The following is a 15,162-nucleotide window of genomic DNA, read 5'->3' on the forward strand; positions in this document are numbered from 1 at the left end:
GTTAATGCTAACAGCAATCAAAAATGTCTCCACAAAACAAAACATGGTAATTTTTTGCATTTCTTGTCGATTAGTTTTAAATATTTCAGTCAGTCATGGAACAGTGAGGAGCAGCCACAGAGAGCTGTTAGATGAAGAGCTGCAGGTGACAGGCTGCACACCTCCAACTTCTCAGCAAGGTAATCAACTTTACTGTGTCCTGCTGTTGTGTGGAAATGTACTTGCGCTGTGTACAGCATGAGATCAGACTGCAGGTTCTCATGGAATAGAAAAAAGACCAATCATCAACAGGTATCTGTATTGAAACAATATGTTTGTCTGGCTGCACTGTAAACAGATACACCAGTTGCTCTTCCGTTGTATTTCTGACAAAGTAGTTGCTCGAGTGTTTGTGGCACCCAGACTGCATTTGCTGTTGCTAGCATATAAACCAGGACTGAAGTCTTAAGGATTATAACTATAATGAGGAGATAATTGTCTCATTACTGGCCCAGTAATGCAGATTTTGAGTCTTCCTCCCAGGTAATTTGAGCTTGAGACCCCTGCTCTACACAGTTTGTTTATATGTGGCTTCATTTGTTAATAAAGACAGTAAAACCATAGAATACAGCGTAATGCATATATAGTGAATAGCTCCCATGAGGGTATCTCTTATAGGATAATAGGGAAGGAGTAAAATATATGAGTGGATAGAAGCCAAGAGGTGTGGCTGGGAAGGAGTGATCAATGAAAGAAAAGGGGAGAAAGAGTGAAATAGTCCCTCTGATTGAACTTTCTCTAAGCTTTATTGACAGCTCCGTCCAGAGAAAGCTAGACTCACTAACATTAGACGTCTTGCCTCTCTTGTCCAGTTGGTTTCCTTTGGCGTACAGAAAACAGGAACTTCAGGAAATAACCATGCCATTTGCAAAGTCGCACAGTGCAACTTTAAATGATAACAGCACTGCTGCTTTGGTTTGTAGCGTTATGCCAATCATCTATGGTTTCTGCCTCTTCTTTGTAGTTCCTGCTGAGGTCTGCACACAGTCAGCATAGTTAGAAATATCAGGGCTCATTTTTCTGCCTTCAGAAGAAGCTTTTGCTGTCATTCATTCTTGTAGAATATGAGAAACAACTTCCACAGAGACAGATAACCCATCACATAAAACAGCTTTTGTTTGGCTTGTTCTGAAGTTTATTTCAGTAAGTCCTATTGGAACAATTTTATCAGTCCGTACATTATGATACACTGTGCTTCCCGCCTGTCAGCTAACACCAATCTTAAATGAGAAAACAGGTTGTTTTTCAGTGCCTTCCAAAATCACGCATATGAGCTTTTTCTGATCAGGTTTTTTTTCCCCCAAAAACACAGGGCGTACTAATCAAACAGGTGCATTAGGTTGGAGCCTATGTTTGCGTGTCATTTAAAACCAGGAGTAGCAATAGCCCAGATTAAGATTCAGAGGAGCCCAGACAGAGGCTGTGATAGGAAAAGCACCATGACCGTAACTTAATTCTAGACCTCTGACAAACTAAAATATCCAGAGAACTGCACTCTATTTTGTTATATAAAATTAAATAAACTAAGAAAATAGAGCCATAACCACATAGAGCTATAATTATATACAAGAACATATGTAATTACTACTGTGTTAAAGTAGAGCATGGAGTAGCTTGTGTTCAAATTTGAAGATGAAAATGATTGTGGTATAAAATCACTGCAGGATGCAACAGCACTCTTCTGTTTATAAGACATTTATTTAATGCATTTCATTGCTTTCACCTCAGTACTATAACTACAATATGCTATATGTCGTATGTTTGTAAATTTGTTATATTTCTATTGTGGGATATCTCTTGGAGTGTTATTTGTGAAAGGTTAATGTTTTTGTTTGGTTGATGTTTATGTATAATGCCTGTCGATGGCAGGGGGTTAACATGCCAGAATGTTTCCTTGGTTGTAAAAGAGCCTGAATGATCCCATGAGGGATGGGTCATGTAAATGGCCGGACATGAAATATAAATATAAAACAAAATATTAATTAATTCATTCAAGCTTCACCTGCTGCACTCTGAGCAGATGGACCTGCTTCTCTGACCAGCCCACAACTAGCTTATACATATTATCAATTCATCTTCTTCAATTCCCATTAATTCTATAAGTAATACACATTTTTCCTCTCATATAGAGTTGAACTACTGTCAAAGCAAATGCTGTGGAGTCAAGATCACTGTTATCTATGATAATTATGTTAAATCAAACATCCCACCACTGAATGAGTGTATGAGCTGTCCTTTACCCACAGCACGCATCAGGAGGGCAGTCCGAGCCAGTCCAGAAGCTGACTGTGTAATGAACAGCTGCCTTAGTAAATCAAGAGCTAATACAAGCATGTTGTACACCGCAAATTCCTTGAGAACTGCAGCCACTGTTTGCACTGACACTTTTAGTAGATCTAGTAAATCTGGCCAGGGATTGTTAAGGCATTTGAACATACGGGTCTGTCGGACACATACAAGGAAAAATGGAAGTCTGTATCGAGAATCCATGTCTTATATTTGAAAAACAACTCAAAAAGATTGAATATGTCTGGTATTGTTGTGCCAGACAGAGGCCGTCGTAAATGTGCTGTAACTCTAAATGATACCGTTAACTCTGGAAATGCAACAGGATACTGTACACAGCTATTTACCAAAAAAAAAAAAAAACTGCTTTCCCAGTAGCTCCTTAACTGTAAATAATACCCATTCCCCAGCTGAACTTAAGTGCACGTATACACAACAACTTGCACACGCACACAAATTCACACACACATAACTGTGAGCAGGTTACCTGGGAGGACCTGGAACAGGTGTCCCTCTTCCACGGGCGGCTGACTTGCCCCTCACCGATGGCACCTTGGCATCCTCCGAGCCGCCGTTCAGGTATGTGAGCTCCTGCAGCTGGGCCTGTCTGATCTCATCATTGTAATCCTGCACACAGAAAGACGGCGTGTTCACACACACACAGACAGCAATAGACTCGCTTTCAATTACACTGTATTAAATTTCGTCCTTTATCTCCAGGGCTACAGCCCCGGGAATATCTAATTAATGTACTTTACAGTACTGCCGTGACCGCTGTTCCTGAGGCAGCAAAACATTCCAGATCTCCCGCTGATAAATCCTCGGGACCACATTTGCCTTTATCTTCTTACACAGTCGTTTTTATGCCGCTAAATCAAAACACATAATTAATATGGAAAGAGGTCTATAATCAAAAAACGACTGATATGATTGTCATGTGTCCGCTCGATCAATAAATATGTTTCATGGCAACAGTGGGAAAAGGTAACAGGGAGGGGGATGGGGATGGGGGAGGGGTCTGCTGATAATTAACGTTGAGATGTAAATCATCATAGCTCTGAGCATTGGAGAGATCATCCATAATGAATGGAGGAAGAGTAAATAAGCTGCGCGCTGCGTGCTGCTGCCAAGGAGGGTTTGGCCCGTGCAGAGATTCCCTCCTGCGCTCTTTTATTCCTGTTATACCCACGACTTCCCACCCAGGATCACACACACACTAAATCAAACGCTTTCCACACACACTCCGACGGCCCTGACAGAATTACAAGTGCAAGTAACAGACAAAGAGCGTGAGTGAAAGAGCGGGTTGTCTCTGCTGTTATTCACTCGCTTCACTGTGGACAGGCTGAAAATGAGCTGGCCGGGGCCAAAGAGCAGCTGAAAAGAGATTCGGGGGGGAGTGTGTGCAGAAAGAAGGGAACATACTGGTATGAGAAACTTCTTGATCTCCTCCAGAGCGTGACCCATCCTGGCATAGGCCTCAGCCGGCGGGGCGAACACCTCGATGAGGACGTGCAGGTCTTCGTTCAGGTGGTGATATTTGGCCTCACCGCTCTGCCGTAGCTCTTCTTCCTGATGGTACAAAAGGGAAAAAAACAGTTGGGTATCATATATCTTCTGTCTAGGGAATGAGCGCGGGTTAGCTGTCACAGTCAGGAATATTTATCTTGCTTTTTGGGTTTTTTTGCATTTGGAATTTACTGCGGGGAGTTTTTCCATAGCTGTTACATAATGAGGTTTGATGCTTCGGTGCTGCAGAATTACAAAAAGACAAGAAAGAAAATATTTGTGTGGGTTCTTGTAAACTTATATGCCTGCGAACAGGAAATCCTTACAATCCTTTCAACTATGGCTGTCACATTTAACCGATTGCTTTTGTCCTCACACAGCTGCCTGTCCTCATAACAAATGTACAGATAAAGTATGTGCTCTCATACACTTCATCATAATCTACGTGATCACTGTAGCTTTATTCAAATCAATTCAGCAACTCTGGGAGGCAAGAATGTACTTGATACTGTTCAATACAGACTGAACCTAGTGCCTTACATCTAAACAATTATCGTTAATGTGGACAAAGAGAGGCTTTTACATATATTTCCCTCTTACTGGAGTGCCATGAGTAGTTCAGTAAAATAGTGAAGGACTTTAGTTTTCAGATAACTTGGTGGTTCAATATCAGTCGCTTAGTTTTGGTGTAATGTGATCATGAATTTTTAACTGTGTCAGCAAAATCATTTCAGACAGACCAGTTTTGCAATAAATAACAAATAACAAAGTCTAAAGGAAAAGACATCAGAGCACTGGACACACTGTACTGTACTGTACTAGGTGATTCCTGGGAAGTGCCATCTTAGTTTAGCGTGTTAGCATGCTAAGATTTGTGAATAAACACTAACCAAATAAACTACAAGTACAGCTGAGCCCGATGTAAATGTCATACGTTTTTGATCCACGTCAAGGTGTGCATGATCAGGAATTAATGGATGACGTGGAAGCCAGACCCGTCTGACGCACAGACACACGGTCCATTCATTTCTGATTATGGACATCTCGAAGGACATTATCCTGCTAATGTCTAGATCATTTACCAAAGAATATTAAATCTTATATGACAATATAAGACGACCTAGCTATCCAGCCATGTCATTGTCCCCAAATCAATATCAAGATTTTCACAAACAAACGACAGGCCACGTGTTACAGAAGTAGCCGGGCTGTTTTCTGTGGACAAGAGTAGCTGTGAACGCAGCTTAGAGGTTGAGACACTCAGTTTGGGAGATATATTTATGAGATATACTCCGATTCTTTTCTCATTCAATTGCGCATTAACTTATAACTGGAACTACTAAGTAGGTGTCCTGTATCAGGAATTAATGGGCACTCTGCATCAGAATCGAGTAGTAACCAAGACCATGGTATTAATTGATTCATCCATCATTATGGTGGAGTTTCACAAAACATGTGATGTCGATTGCAAGATGCTGATCAGCTTGTCAGGTCAGACACGTTGTCGCTGACATTGCCAATGAAGTCTGCTCAAAACAACTGCGGCACCAGACTTACATTTCACATGACATCTTTATTTTCATGAATCGCAGTCAACAACATAAACTCAGTAGTATCTCACTTCACTAGCTGAAGCAAACACCAAGTTATTTTAGTGGCTGATTCAAACAAACTGCAGGCTTCCACAACAACTCTGCCATCTTCGCTGGAGTTCCAACATCAGTCCAATCGCCTGTTGCCACCACAGAAGGTGTCAACATGTAGAAAGTTACAGATTTAAACAGGTGTATGTACAGGTATATGTGCAGGCTTAAAAGTGCATATTTGTTGTTAAGTTACTGCATATTCAAACCCCTGAAAGTGGAGCAGATGTAACTTGCTCCTCTCCACCTCTGCCTGCAGAAGCACTGTTCATTTAGACTGTTACAAAAAAATATACCATGTAAACAGTGAGGGACTGCACGGGCCATTCAGGGCCGACAGAAGCAGGCCAGTATAATGTTATTGATGGCAAGAAATAGGACAGCAAAAACCCCAAATGTCTCCCACCACATTACACAAAGGAAACAACAGGTTTGGCGTCCCAGTTTCTTCTTTTCAACAAAAAAAAAAAAAGTCTTCTCCGGGGCCTTTCCAATGGCGGCAACTTCCTCTTCCCCTTTTCCCTCACCAGCACCATGCATGCCAATGTCTCTGATGTCACCTAATTATAAATAACCTTCTTTTAAGAGTGCCTGTGGTATGTTAATGATATGTTAATTTCCCCCATAAATCTGTGCTTTACGAGCGGAGGGTTCCTTTGCGCGTAGCACCAGCGCTGACGGAGCTGCTGGTGTCGAGTAGGGAATGTAAGCAGGGTGTTAGAAAGAAAAGACTGCTTGCAGATCTGTCTCTACTTTTCCCTTTCATGTGTGCCTTGGTATATTTGCATGAAAAAAAGGTATGAAAAACAATCATTATCGTGTGCTTTGACTATCATCAGCCAATGTTAGCATGTGTCATCTGAGGACTTTCTTTTCTTCAAAAGCGTCCGTTCTTTCAATCCATCTTTCCGTCCATCTATATGGTTTATTTAACATGTGCAAATGTTAGACCTAGTGGAGATCTCATTTGGTAGGAAACCAATCTCTATGTGTGACCACATAATTTGCATATGATACTGTAGATATAATAGCAGCTTTCATACGTGGCTGATAAGAAGCATCCATGATCCAGCATAGTCCTATAGCGTCTAAGCAGCCCACGGTGGGAGATTACAGCTGTCTGTTTCTCATATCTATTGGCAGCATCTTCCCCCTGTTTAATTTTTTTTCTCTGTAAATCTGCTTATGAAAAGCCGTTCGTCCTGGAAACAGAAGACAACAAGGCTCTGAACTCAGGAACTCCTGCAGACGGAGCTTAGAGGTAAAGAATAATGTCAAGCTCCGAGCATTCGAATGAAATTAGGGCAGACACTGAAAAATGGGGGGCACATTCTATCTGACTAATTGAATGACATGGGGACACATCATACAGCCATCTACTGCGGTGATGAACTGCACTGTCAGTGTGTCTAAACAGAAAGGCCACATTTCCTCTTTAATAACTGTATATATGTATGAATTTTTTTGTGGTTGACTGATATGTGTTTATCAATGGCTGATATATAAAGTCAAGGAAAATCTGATCAAAGAAAAGTCATGTGTGATTCCATTATTCAATGCACTACTATCTAATATACATGATTATCTTAGGTATTAACATGTTGTTTTAGATGAATTTGTGTAATAATTTATGAAATACAAACATTGGATAGACTGGGTTATGCTGTAGATAATCCTTTTGACACTACTTACACAGTAATTCTAAATATTCTAAATACTCCACACATTGAAAAGAAATGGAAAGAAATATCGTGAGACAGTTAAATCCTGATACAAATATCTGAAGATTCAAATCGGTGAAACATAAATGAATTGTGATATCAGGTGTGGTATGTTTTGCACAATGTTAATACCCTACCTTAGAAACAAACAAAAAAATAATAATTTGAAAATATAAGAGAAAATATATTTTGTAGATTTCTGTCTGAGACAATCTTTTTAGTCTTGGTTTGTCTTCTCATCTCATTTTGTCAAAGAAATTGTGAGAAAATCACATTGTGAACTACGATTGTGAAGTATTGTGAATTGTATCAAATCTACCACACATGCATCACTTCCTCTGCATGTTTTCCAAAAAAGTCATAAAATCCTACATAGCCTGCTCTACAAGAATGTAAAAAATTGACCCAACACCACTACTACAGCCTACAGGAAAGACAAGAACAAAATGACAAGATAAAAAAGAAAGAGAGACCTCTCAACCAAATTGTTGAGTTTGCAAAAGGTGAAGGGACAGAGCAAGGGAAAGGGTTAAGACATTAAGACACAGTGAGTAAAAAATAAAACAATGAGGCAAAAACAATGGCCAACAGCTTCCGTATAATCAGCATCAATTCGTATGACAATGTCAATAGATTGACTTGTAAGCTGATAAGAACAATGAAATGTGTAATTTGTTGCAAAACCCTGTCACCCTGAACTTTATCTCCCATAATTCATATGCTTGCTAATGTAATTTAAATGATATCATCCCTAGATATTCACATGATAATGGGCGTACAATTTATTTACAAGCACACACAGCTAGGTTCAGTTCTTACACATACAGACCAGTCCCTGCAGACAATGAAGGTAGTTCTCCGCAGCAGCTCACAATCAAACCCGGCGTAGGTCTTAGCAAAAGTGAAACAAAGACAATGTGATTGTTTTGTCTATCAGGAAAATTAAAGAGGGAGTACAAGTCCCAGGGAGGAAAATGGATGAGTTAATCACAGCGCTAACGAGAAGGGGGCACGGAACACGGATGCCTTTACATCATCCTGCTCTGACAGCGGCAGGACAACCACGGAGCCATAACCAGGCCGGGAGACTATGACTCCGACAGCTCGGTGCCTTTCAACCTCTCTGCACTCATATTCATGTCAACACAAGATCAAGGACCCGCAGCAGCGAATATCTGAGCAATTATCCCAGCTCTTTGCACTGTCTCCGCCATATGTAAGAGCTTAAAAGGGAATGTCCTGAACATTGTACAGTTTTATCCTCCAACCCATCTATTATACTGTATTTTCTGAGTAGCAATACTACAATTACATTTTCATAAACTGTCATCCTCAGGGTGAAAACTGTATATTATCTCACTTCCTGTCAGTCAGGTGCTACCCAGATGTACAGTAAAGTATGTATTTTATATGAATAGAAACATGTTCTTCAAGGCAACAATGCCTCACTTCCGTAATAGCGAGTCAGCCTTGTTTTTACTTGACTTGAGAAACCTTGAAAGCCTCTTTTTGCTCTGCAGCGGTGCAGCTCTCTGACCTACACAGGGAATTTCAACTGCTGAAAACTATGATGACACACGCTGTGCAGCTGAAAACTGAGAGTCAGCAACCAGCTGAAGATAAAGTAGTAGTTTTGCAGCAAGGGTGTATCCCTCTTCCCCTTCTTAAAAAAGGAGGAAGCGGCACTGCACGGCGCGTCACCCCGACAGAAAGCTGTCAGTCATAAATCCTGCAGTGTGTTTGTGGGGACAGGTAAGGGCTGCCGAGGTCAGCACATCTCTGTGACAGATCTTTTCTCCAGGTACTCGAGAGGAGTCGACCATCAAAGACTATTGATCACAGTAATCAAAAAGAATGTGCTGTATGATAGCGAGGATCATCGCTGCCAACAAATCAACCCTGACAAACAGAGGGAGAGCAGAGACGCAGACGAGCCAAGTGAAGTCGATTTATTCTCTGTTAACCAGTCCGGTCTGCAATCAATTCTACTGCTAAAGAGACGCTGTTAGAGCCATTTATATCCTCTCTTTATGTACCCAGATGATCATGGATGATAGAAATTGTTAAACTGGATTGTATTTGAGCCTTTTCATAAGATCCTTAATTTCTTTGTTACCTTCCATTTAGGTTCATTATGAAACGCTGTTCTCCTGTCAGGTGACAGAGTTTATATGAAAACAAAAGTATACATATAGACACTGTTGTTTTGTGAGTCTGCACTGGATTTGACTTGTGTGTGTTTTGTTTATGAGAGAGAGAGAGAGGCTTTGAAGGATCTTAGATGTGTTTGGTGATCCCCAAGATCATTCACATTTCCATAAACTTTTGAAATTTGTTTTCAAGATGAAGCTGTTTTTCGAAAGCTGTACACCGTCCATCCCATGAGCCGTCAATCAAATGTAGCCTGAGTTAGTGGGGTGATCTGCTTTAAAATGAGACAAACATAAAGCTAAAGGTGTGAAGAAAAACAAACAGAAAAACAATGTTATTCAAAATGATGAATTTGCTCCATGTGATTGTGTTAAAGGTTTGCAAACAGTTGGATTTCTAATTATCTATAATATATCAGCAACATTACAAACAGCTTAGCACACAATTCAACAATGAGGTAATTTTAGAAAATTAAATTGAACAATCGAAACTAGATGATTTTCTTTTTATGTTGAAAACATAGATGTTAGAACTTGCAAAAAAAGATTAATTAATTAGTTGATTGGGAGAAAAATAGAAAAAAATTCACTGGATCCTGCTTCAAACACATTAATATTTTTTTATTATCTTATTTTTCTATGGTAGCAAAATTAATATCTTTGAGTTTTACACCGTTGCTTGGACACAACAAGACATAGGAAGATGTCAAACTCACGATGGGCATTTTTTCACTATTTGCAGAAGACCAAACAGTTTGTTTTCTTGAGAAGGAAGCCTAATCTAACTATTTTTAAAATAACAATCTGGAAAGTTTACAACTTTTCTTTAAAAGATATCTGTTCTGGAACATTGAGGAAAACTGGAACACCTTGTGTCAATGCATTCATCAGACAATCCGAATATTAGTTGGATTTTCAATTGGACCTCCTATAAAATGTCTCTTTCTTAAATTTAAAAAGCAGATCCCACCCACCTTCACTTCAGGCCGTTTTAAAGACTTACTGCAGCACACCAAGATAAAATGATGTGGAGGTAAGAGTGAAAGGAGCAAAGAGGGCAGGGAGAAAAATGGAATAAAAGAGAGGAGTGTTACCTTTTCTTTGTCTCTCATGGATCCTTTTCCGAGAATTGACATCTTTGTGAGAGTGTCCTCTTGTAGTCTCTTTAACGAGTTCCCGCGTGGCCCGAGGAGTTTGCCGACAAAGTTAAACTGCAACAGAGAGCGAGAGCGCGGATCAATCAGAATCTGTGTGTTTGAGATAAAGAGCAAAGGCATTTCTTATGTCAATCACACGTGGCTCAACCAGCGAGTGAAGTTAATGAAAACTTATCGGCAGTTTTTCCTGTTCGTGTCTCGATAGGATCAGTATGGGAGCATTTTGGAGATGTCTTATCCCAGGTTCACTGTGTCACCTTTTCATGGGTTATGGTTTCATGCTGGGAGAAGATGCTCTGCTATTGACTCTCTGTCCAAAAGTCTGCCTGAGCATAAAATTGTATGTACAGTAGCAAGGGTGCAAGTGGTGAGAACACAATGAAGTTAGAAGTTCTAATACGAATGCTATTACCTGTGTTTATACATATTTATATACATCTTGCAGATAACACATTTTAATGAATTTGGTCGTTTCCACTGCATTTTTCCAATGCATGCATTACTGATACCCACCCTATAAATACATTCAGTGTGACATCACATAATGTGTATCAAGTTACTCATATTTTATCTGCTTAATAATGCAGTTTTTCTCGCAAAGGGTAGTGTCCATTCTTAATTAATTCTTAAGACTAAAGGCAGACTTCAACTTGTAACAGTAAAATAGTCAATGAAGAGAATACGATTAGAATAGACTCTTAGAATTAGCATTAAATATGCAATAACAGTTAGGTGAGTAAGTAATACAAAGAAACATCTATGCATCTATGCATTTTGACTTTACTCATAATAACGTATGTCTTTTCAGGAGAATATAAACTGTAAATAAAACATTTTGGGTGTCATATGCCTTTATTATACAGATGACAACAGATACATGATGGGAAACAAGGTGATAAATATCAGGAACAATATGCAACAATAATTCCTGGCGTGAACCAGGGTTGTTTGAGTTCTTGGACTGCTCCTTAAACCCTAGACCACCAGGTTGCCCCAACCAACCTTAATTCACTAACATCACAATTTCCAATAATTTGTCACAGTCTCATAGTATTACTGTAAAGGGGCACAGAAAAAAATGGTCAGAATCAAAGCAGGGAAAGCCAAGATATCCTGAGTTTCAGTCCCTAGGTCAAGCTCCTATACACTTCCCACAATCCAACACTTACCTACATGATGTAACTTGAGTAATTTTCTTGATAAAACTCCCACCAGAGCTACAGAAGACATTATACAACTGTTTTCACAGGCAGTCAACACAGGGTCCAAAATTAACACCCTCAAAGCACCAAATGCTGGTAAATTTTAGGTTTGACAGAAAAATAAATTGGGGTCACCCGCCAGGTGGCCGGTAAATCATTTGGAGTCACATTGTAGGGCCAGGTTTACATTGCTGTGTTTTTTATGTGTACCTGCTGAGAATAATGTGACCCTCTTGATCCACCGTACCTATTGTGATGTCAGAGAATCAAATCAAAGCAGTTTACTAGTATTTGGCGCTTTCCACACAATGTCAATGTTTTTGCTGTTTTCTGCGTTAAACGTCATTAGAGACGTGGCGAAACATTCCCGGTGTGAAGCCACCAAAAAAACATTAAATTTTCAATGTGCAACATTATCATAATGTTCTGGTTTGAGCTTACACTGAACTTGACCACTTCTGGCACGTTGCCGTCTATCAAAGGCCTCCTGGCTTAGATTACTTCACAAGGTCACCTTTTTTTGCCATAAAAACCCAAATGTTATGCATTACTATGAGGCATGCTGGCTGCAGACACCCATCTTAGTCATACAACCTTCAGACAAACTAAACACAATTCCACCAGCAGCTGGAAGATGGTCAGGGAGACAAAAGGAGACCGATGCTTTTCTCCCCCTCTCCATGTTTTCCTTTAACAGTGAGTTATACAGCTGTCTCCCTCAACTATCTAGGTCATCAATTAGCTAGCAGGAGGTAAAAAAAAACAGCCAGTTTGGTTCTACACCTCACCTATATCTCTCCTGCCTTTTGTTCAGAAAGCGAGTGCTTATTAGGAGGCTCCTGCCAATTCCTGGGTGAGGGATTTGAGAGGCAAGCTTTAGTGATTCGCTCTAATGCAGTAACTCAAGGTTGGGTTTTTATCCTGGCCGTGCTGAACTCCAGCAATTCTCAGCTACTGTGTGTTCCTTCAACTTTTATAATTACCCCATGTCCTGTGACTGGATGTGGTCATACAGGACCCTATTCAGCCCCCGCCTCTGCTTAAATACCATGCCCCACTGTGTTAATTCCAACCCTGCACTTGCAAATGGGAATAAGTGGCCTCCTGCAAAGTTATGACCTTGGATTGATGAATATGTAAGACATGTCCACCTTCCTGTTAGAGTGTGTGGACTTTGATGCTAACTTAGGTCCATTTGAATGCTTCATACATCACCTGAAACATTTCAATACCTCTAGTGAAATTTGCGCACTAATTAACTCCAAATATATTGAGCAGGAAACAAATTGTTGGGTCAGGAAAATTACATTTAAAGTTATCTAGGCAAACAAGATAGGTCCTGCCTCTAATGAATTCAAGTTTACAAAAGGATCATCAAAGGAGACAGCGCTACCGGGGCGAACAGAGGGTGTCAGGAAATGTTTTAAATGTGCTGAGTTTAACCGTTGTCCTGCGCATCCATCATTTCCACCTGGATAGAGCCTTGATCACTGAGCTGTGTCGTGTCTTGAACAATGATTTGCAGAGCCAGATCACACAGCCGACTTCTCTCTGTTACTACAGCTTTTGTGCACCCATTCCACCTTTCTGACAGGTTGTGTATCTGACCATGTTTGTATGGATATCTCAGTCCTCGGTCTGCCAAACAGCATTCTGCACATCGATGGATAAAAATGCTTGAACACGGAAAAAAGCATGTTTTTCTGATCAAGAACAAAGCTCTGCTGTGTTCCTTTTAATATGATAGCGTAGGAGCCATATCAACTGTGCATACATAAAGACATAAAGGAGCAAATACATGAACATTGATGCAAACATGAATTTACTCTGCAACTTGTTTGACTCTTTGTGAAACCCGGGACACAATTAAACACTGGTTTGTTGGTGAGCTGACAAGAGAAGAAATGCCCTGTTTCATGTAGGAGATGCAATGTCTGTAGTGGGCAGTTTAAAACAGAAAGACCCAGAGAATCTATTGAATGAAAAAATGGTGGCAATACAGTACAGGACATCATTACTCTGTGCTAACCAACCAATCTAGCACAACACCTGAAGAAACACATCCTCTGAAACTACCTTTTAATTAAACATTACTTTATTTTTTTTGAATTTGTATGGATGTCAGATTTTGTAAACAATGTGCGTTAATGTCTTGTGGGCAGGTTTCTAATTCAATCAGTCTACCATTCTCCTCTATATAAATAATGAGTGCAAAATAATGAAACATAAATTCTTGCTGCACACACTGAATAGGTCAAGTTTAAAGTTTAGACTCAAAATGCCCTAAAAATAATTTTTTAAAAGTTGGAAGAGGAGCATGAGAAAATTACTCCAACAAAAATGTGAAGGTCTGGATTACAGACTGAGAAAAAGTGGGAAACTGCCCCAGGCCGCCAGATCCCCAAAGGGCCCCCACAAGCCCGGCTGGTTTGTGACAATTTGATTTATTAATATTTGGTTTGAGAGTAGGGTAAAAAGGCGCCCTGTTACCATGATAAGGGCCTTAATTCAGTCTAATAGTGTATTACCTGATCTTTCAACTATGTGTGCAAGAAATGTTGTTTATATACTGCTAATTTAACAGTGTAGGTTTTGTCAGTTGTAAACCTAGACCACCATTTTTCTATAACCTTAACCACAGAATTAACAATTTTTTTCGACTCAGTTATATGAACGCCATTTCTAGGAGACATTGTTGGAGCCTGGTGCCCTGTCTGATTGTGCTTAAAAGATGTATATTTCTTTATCAATTAATTTAATAAAATTACCACACAGTAAACCTGGAGCCAAAAGAGTTTATCATGAGAATACCATACAGAGGGGGACAGTCGGAAGGTTAATAGGAGCCCAGCAGTTCATTTTTGCCCAGACTCTGTAGCCGGTTAATCCACCATAGTTTAACACCACCGTATAACTTTTTACAACATGTTCTCATGCTAGGCATACACTATCTTGAGCCACTTTAGCATTATAGATAATTTACTGACATGATGTAATGGTATTTGTTTGGCACTACTTTAAGTTCCTGACTATTTAAAAAGAGATCATGCAGATTTGCTTCCTGTCTGCTGGACTAATACCAGTAAATGTCAGAGAGTCTAAATGTGGACACATCACCACCTGGTCAATACTTTTGCAGAGTCACACACATCTCCTCATATGGACAATCCTCCAAGTATATGAGCCTTACCGAACACATAACTGTAATCCCTGCTGTATCAGAAATCAAAATCAGTCTGACTCCTACTGTGATTGATGCTTTAGGGTTTTGCTAATGCTTTCGTTATCACGAGGGGATTATGTGATTTACAAAAACCTGCCTGGGCTCCTGTACTGGTTCATGTCATTAGACTGTGTGAGAGGATTGTGCCGCTGCTGTCTGTAATCTCCAGAATAAAAGCTGATGTGTTTAATCACAGGTTGTAGCCTGCTGCTCTGTTGTGGTGTTAGTTGCA

At 40.0% G+C, this 15,162-nt stretch overlaps 1 protein-coding gene across 3 annotated transcripts in view; it reads right to left on the minus strand.

The window, feature by feature from the left end:
• The window catches only part of khdrbs3 (KH domain containing, RNA binding, signal transduction associated 3), a 101,479-nt gene that overhangs the window by 36,427 nt on the left and 49,890 nt on the right, over positions 1 to 15,162 (minus strand). For 2 of the 3 annotated variants that reach the window (XR_007882396.1, XM_051391160.1), the window contains exons 3-5: positions 10,443 to 10,559; positions 3,751 to 3,897; positions 2,813 to 2,952 (exon numbers count right to left, since the gene is read on the minus strand). Coding sequence is in view for 2 of the 3 variants with exons in the window: in XM_051391160.1 (XP_051247120.1) it covers positions 2,813 to 2,952; positions 3,751 to 3,897; positions 10,443 to 10,559 (404 nt within the window). In the remaining variant the exon portion in view is untranslated. The remainder of the gene's footprint in view (positions 1 to 2,812; positions 2,953 to 3,750; positions 3,898 to 10,442; positions 10,560 to 15,162) is intronic. The other variant, XM_051391161.1, reaches the window with a different exon arrangement.

Source organism: Dicentrarchus labrax, unplaced genomic scaffold (genome assembly GCF_905237075.1).
Source record: "Dicentrarchus labrax unplaced genomic scaffold, dlabrax2021, whole genome shotgun sequence".
In the NCBI taxonomy this organism is placed as follows: Eukaryota; Metazoa; Chordata; class Actinopteri; family Moronidae; genus Dicentrarchus; species Dicentrarchus labrax.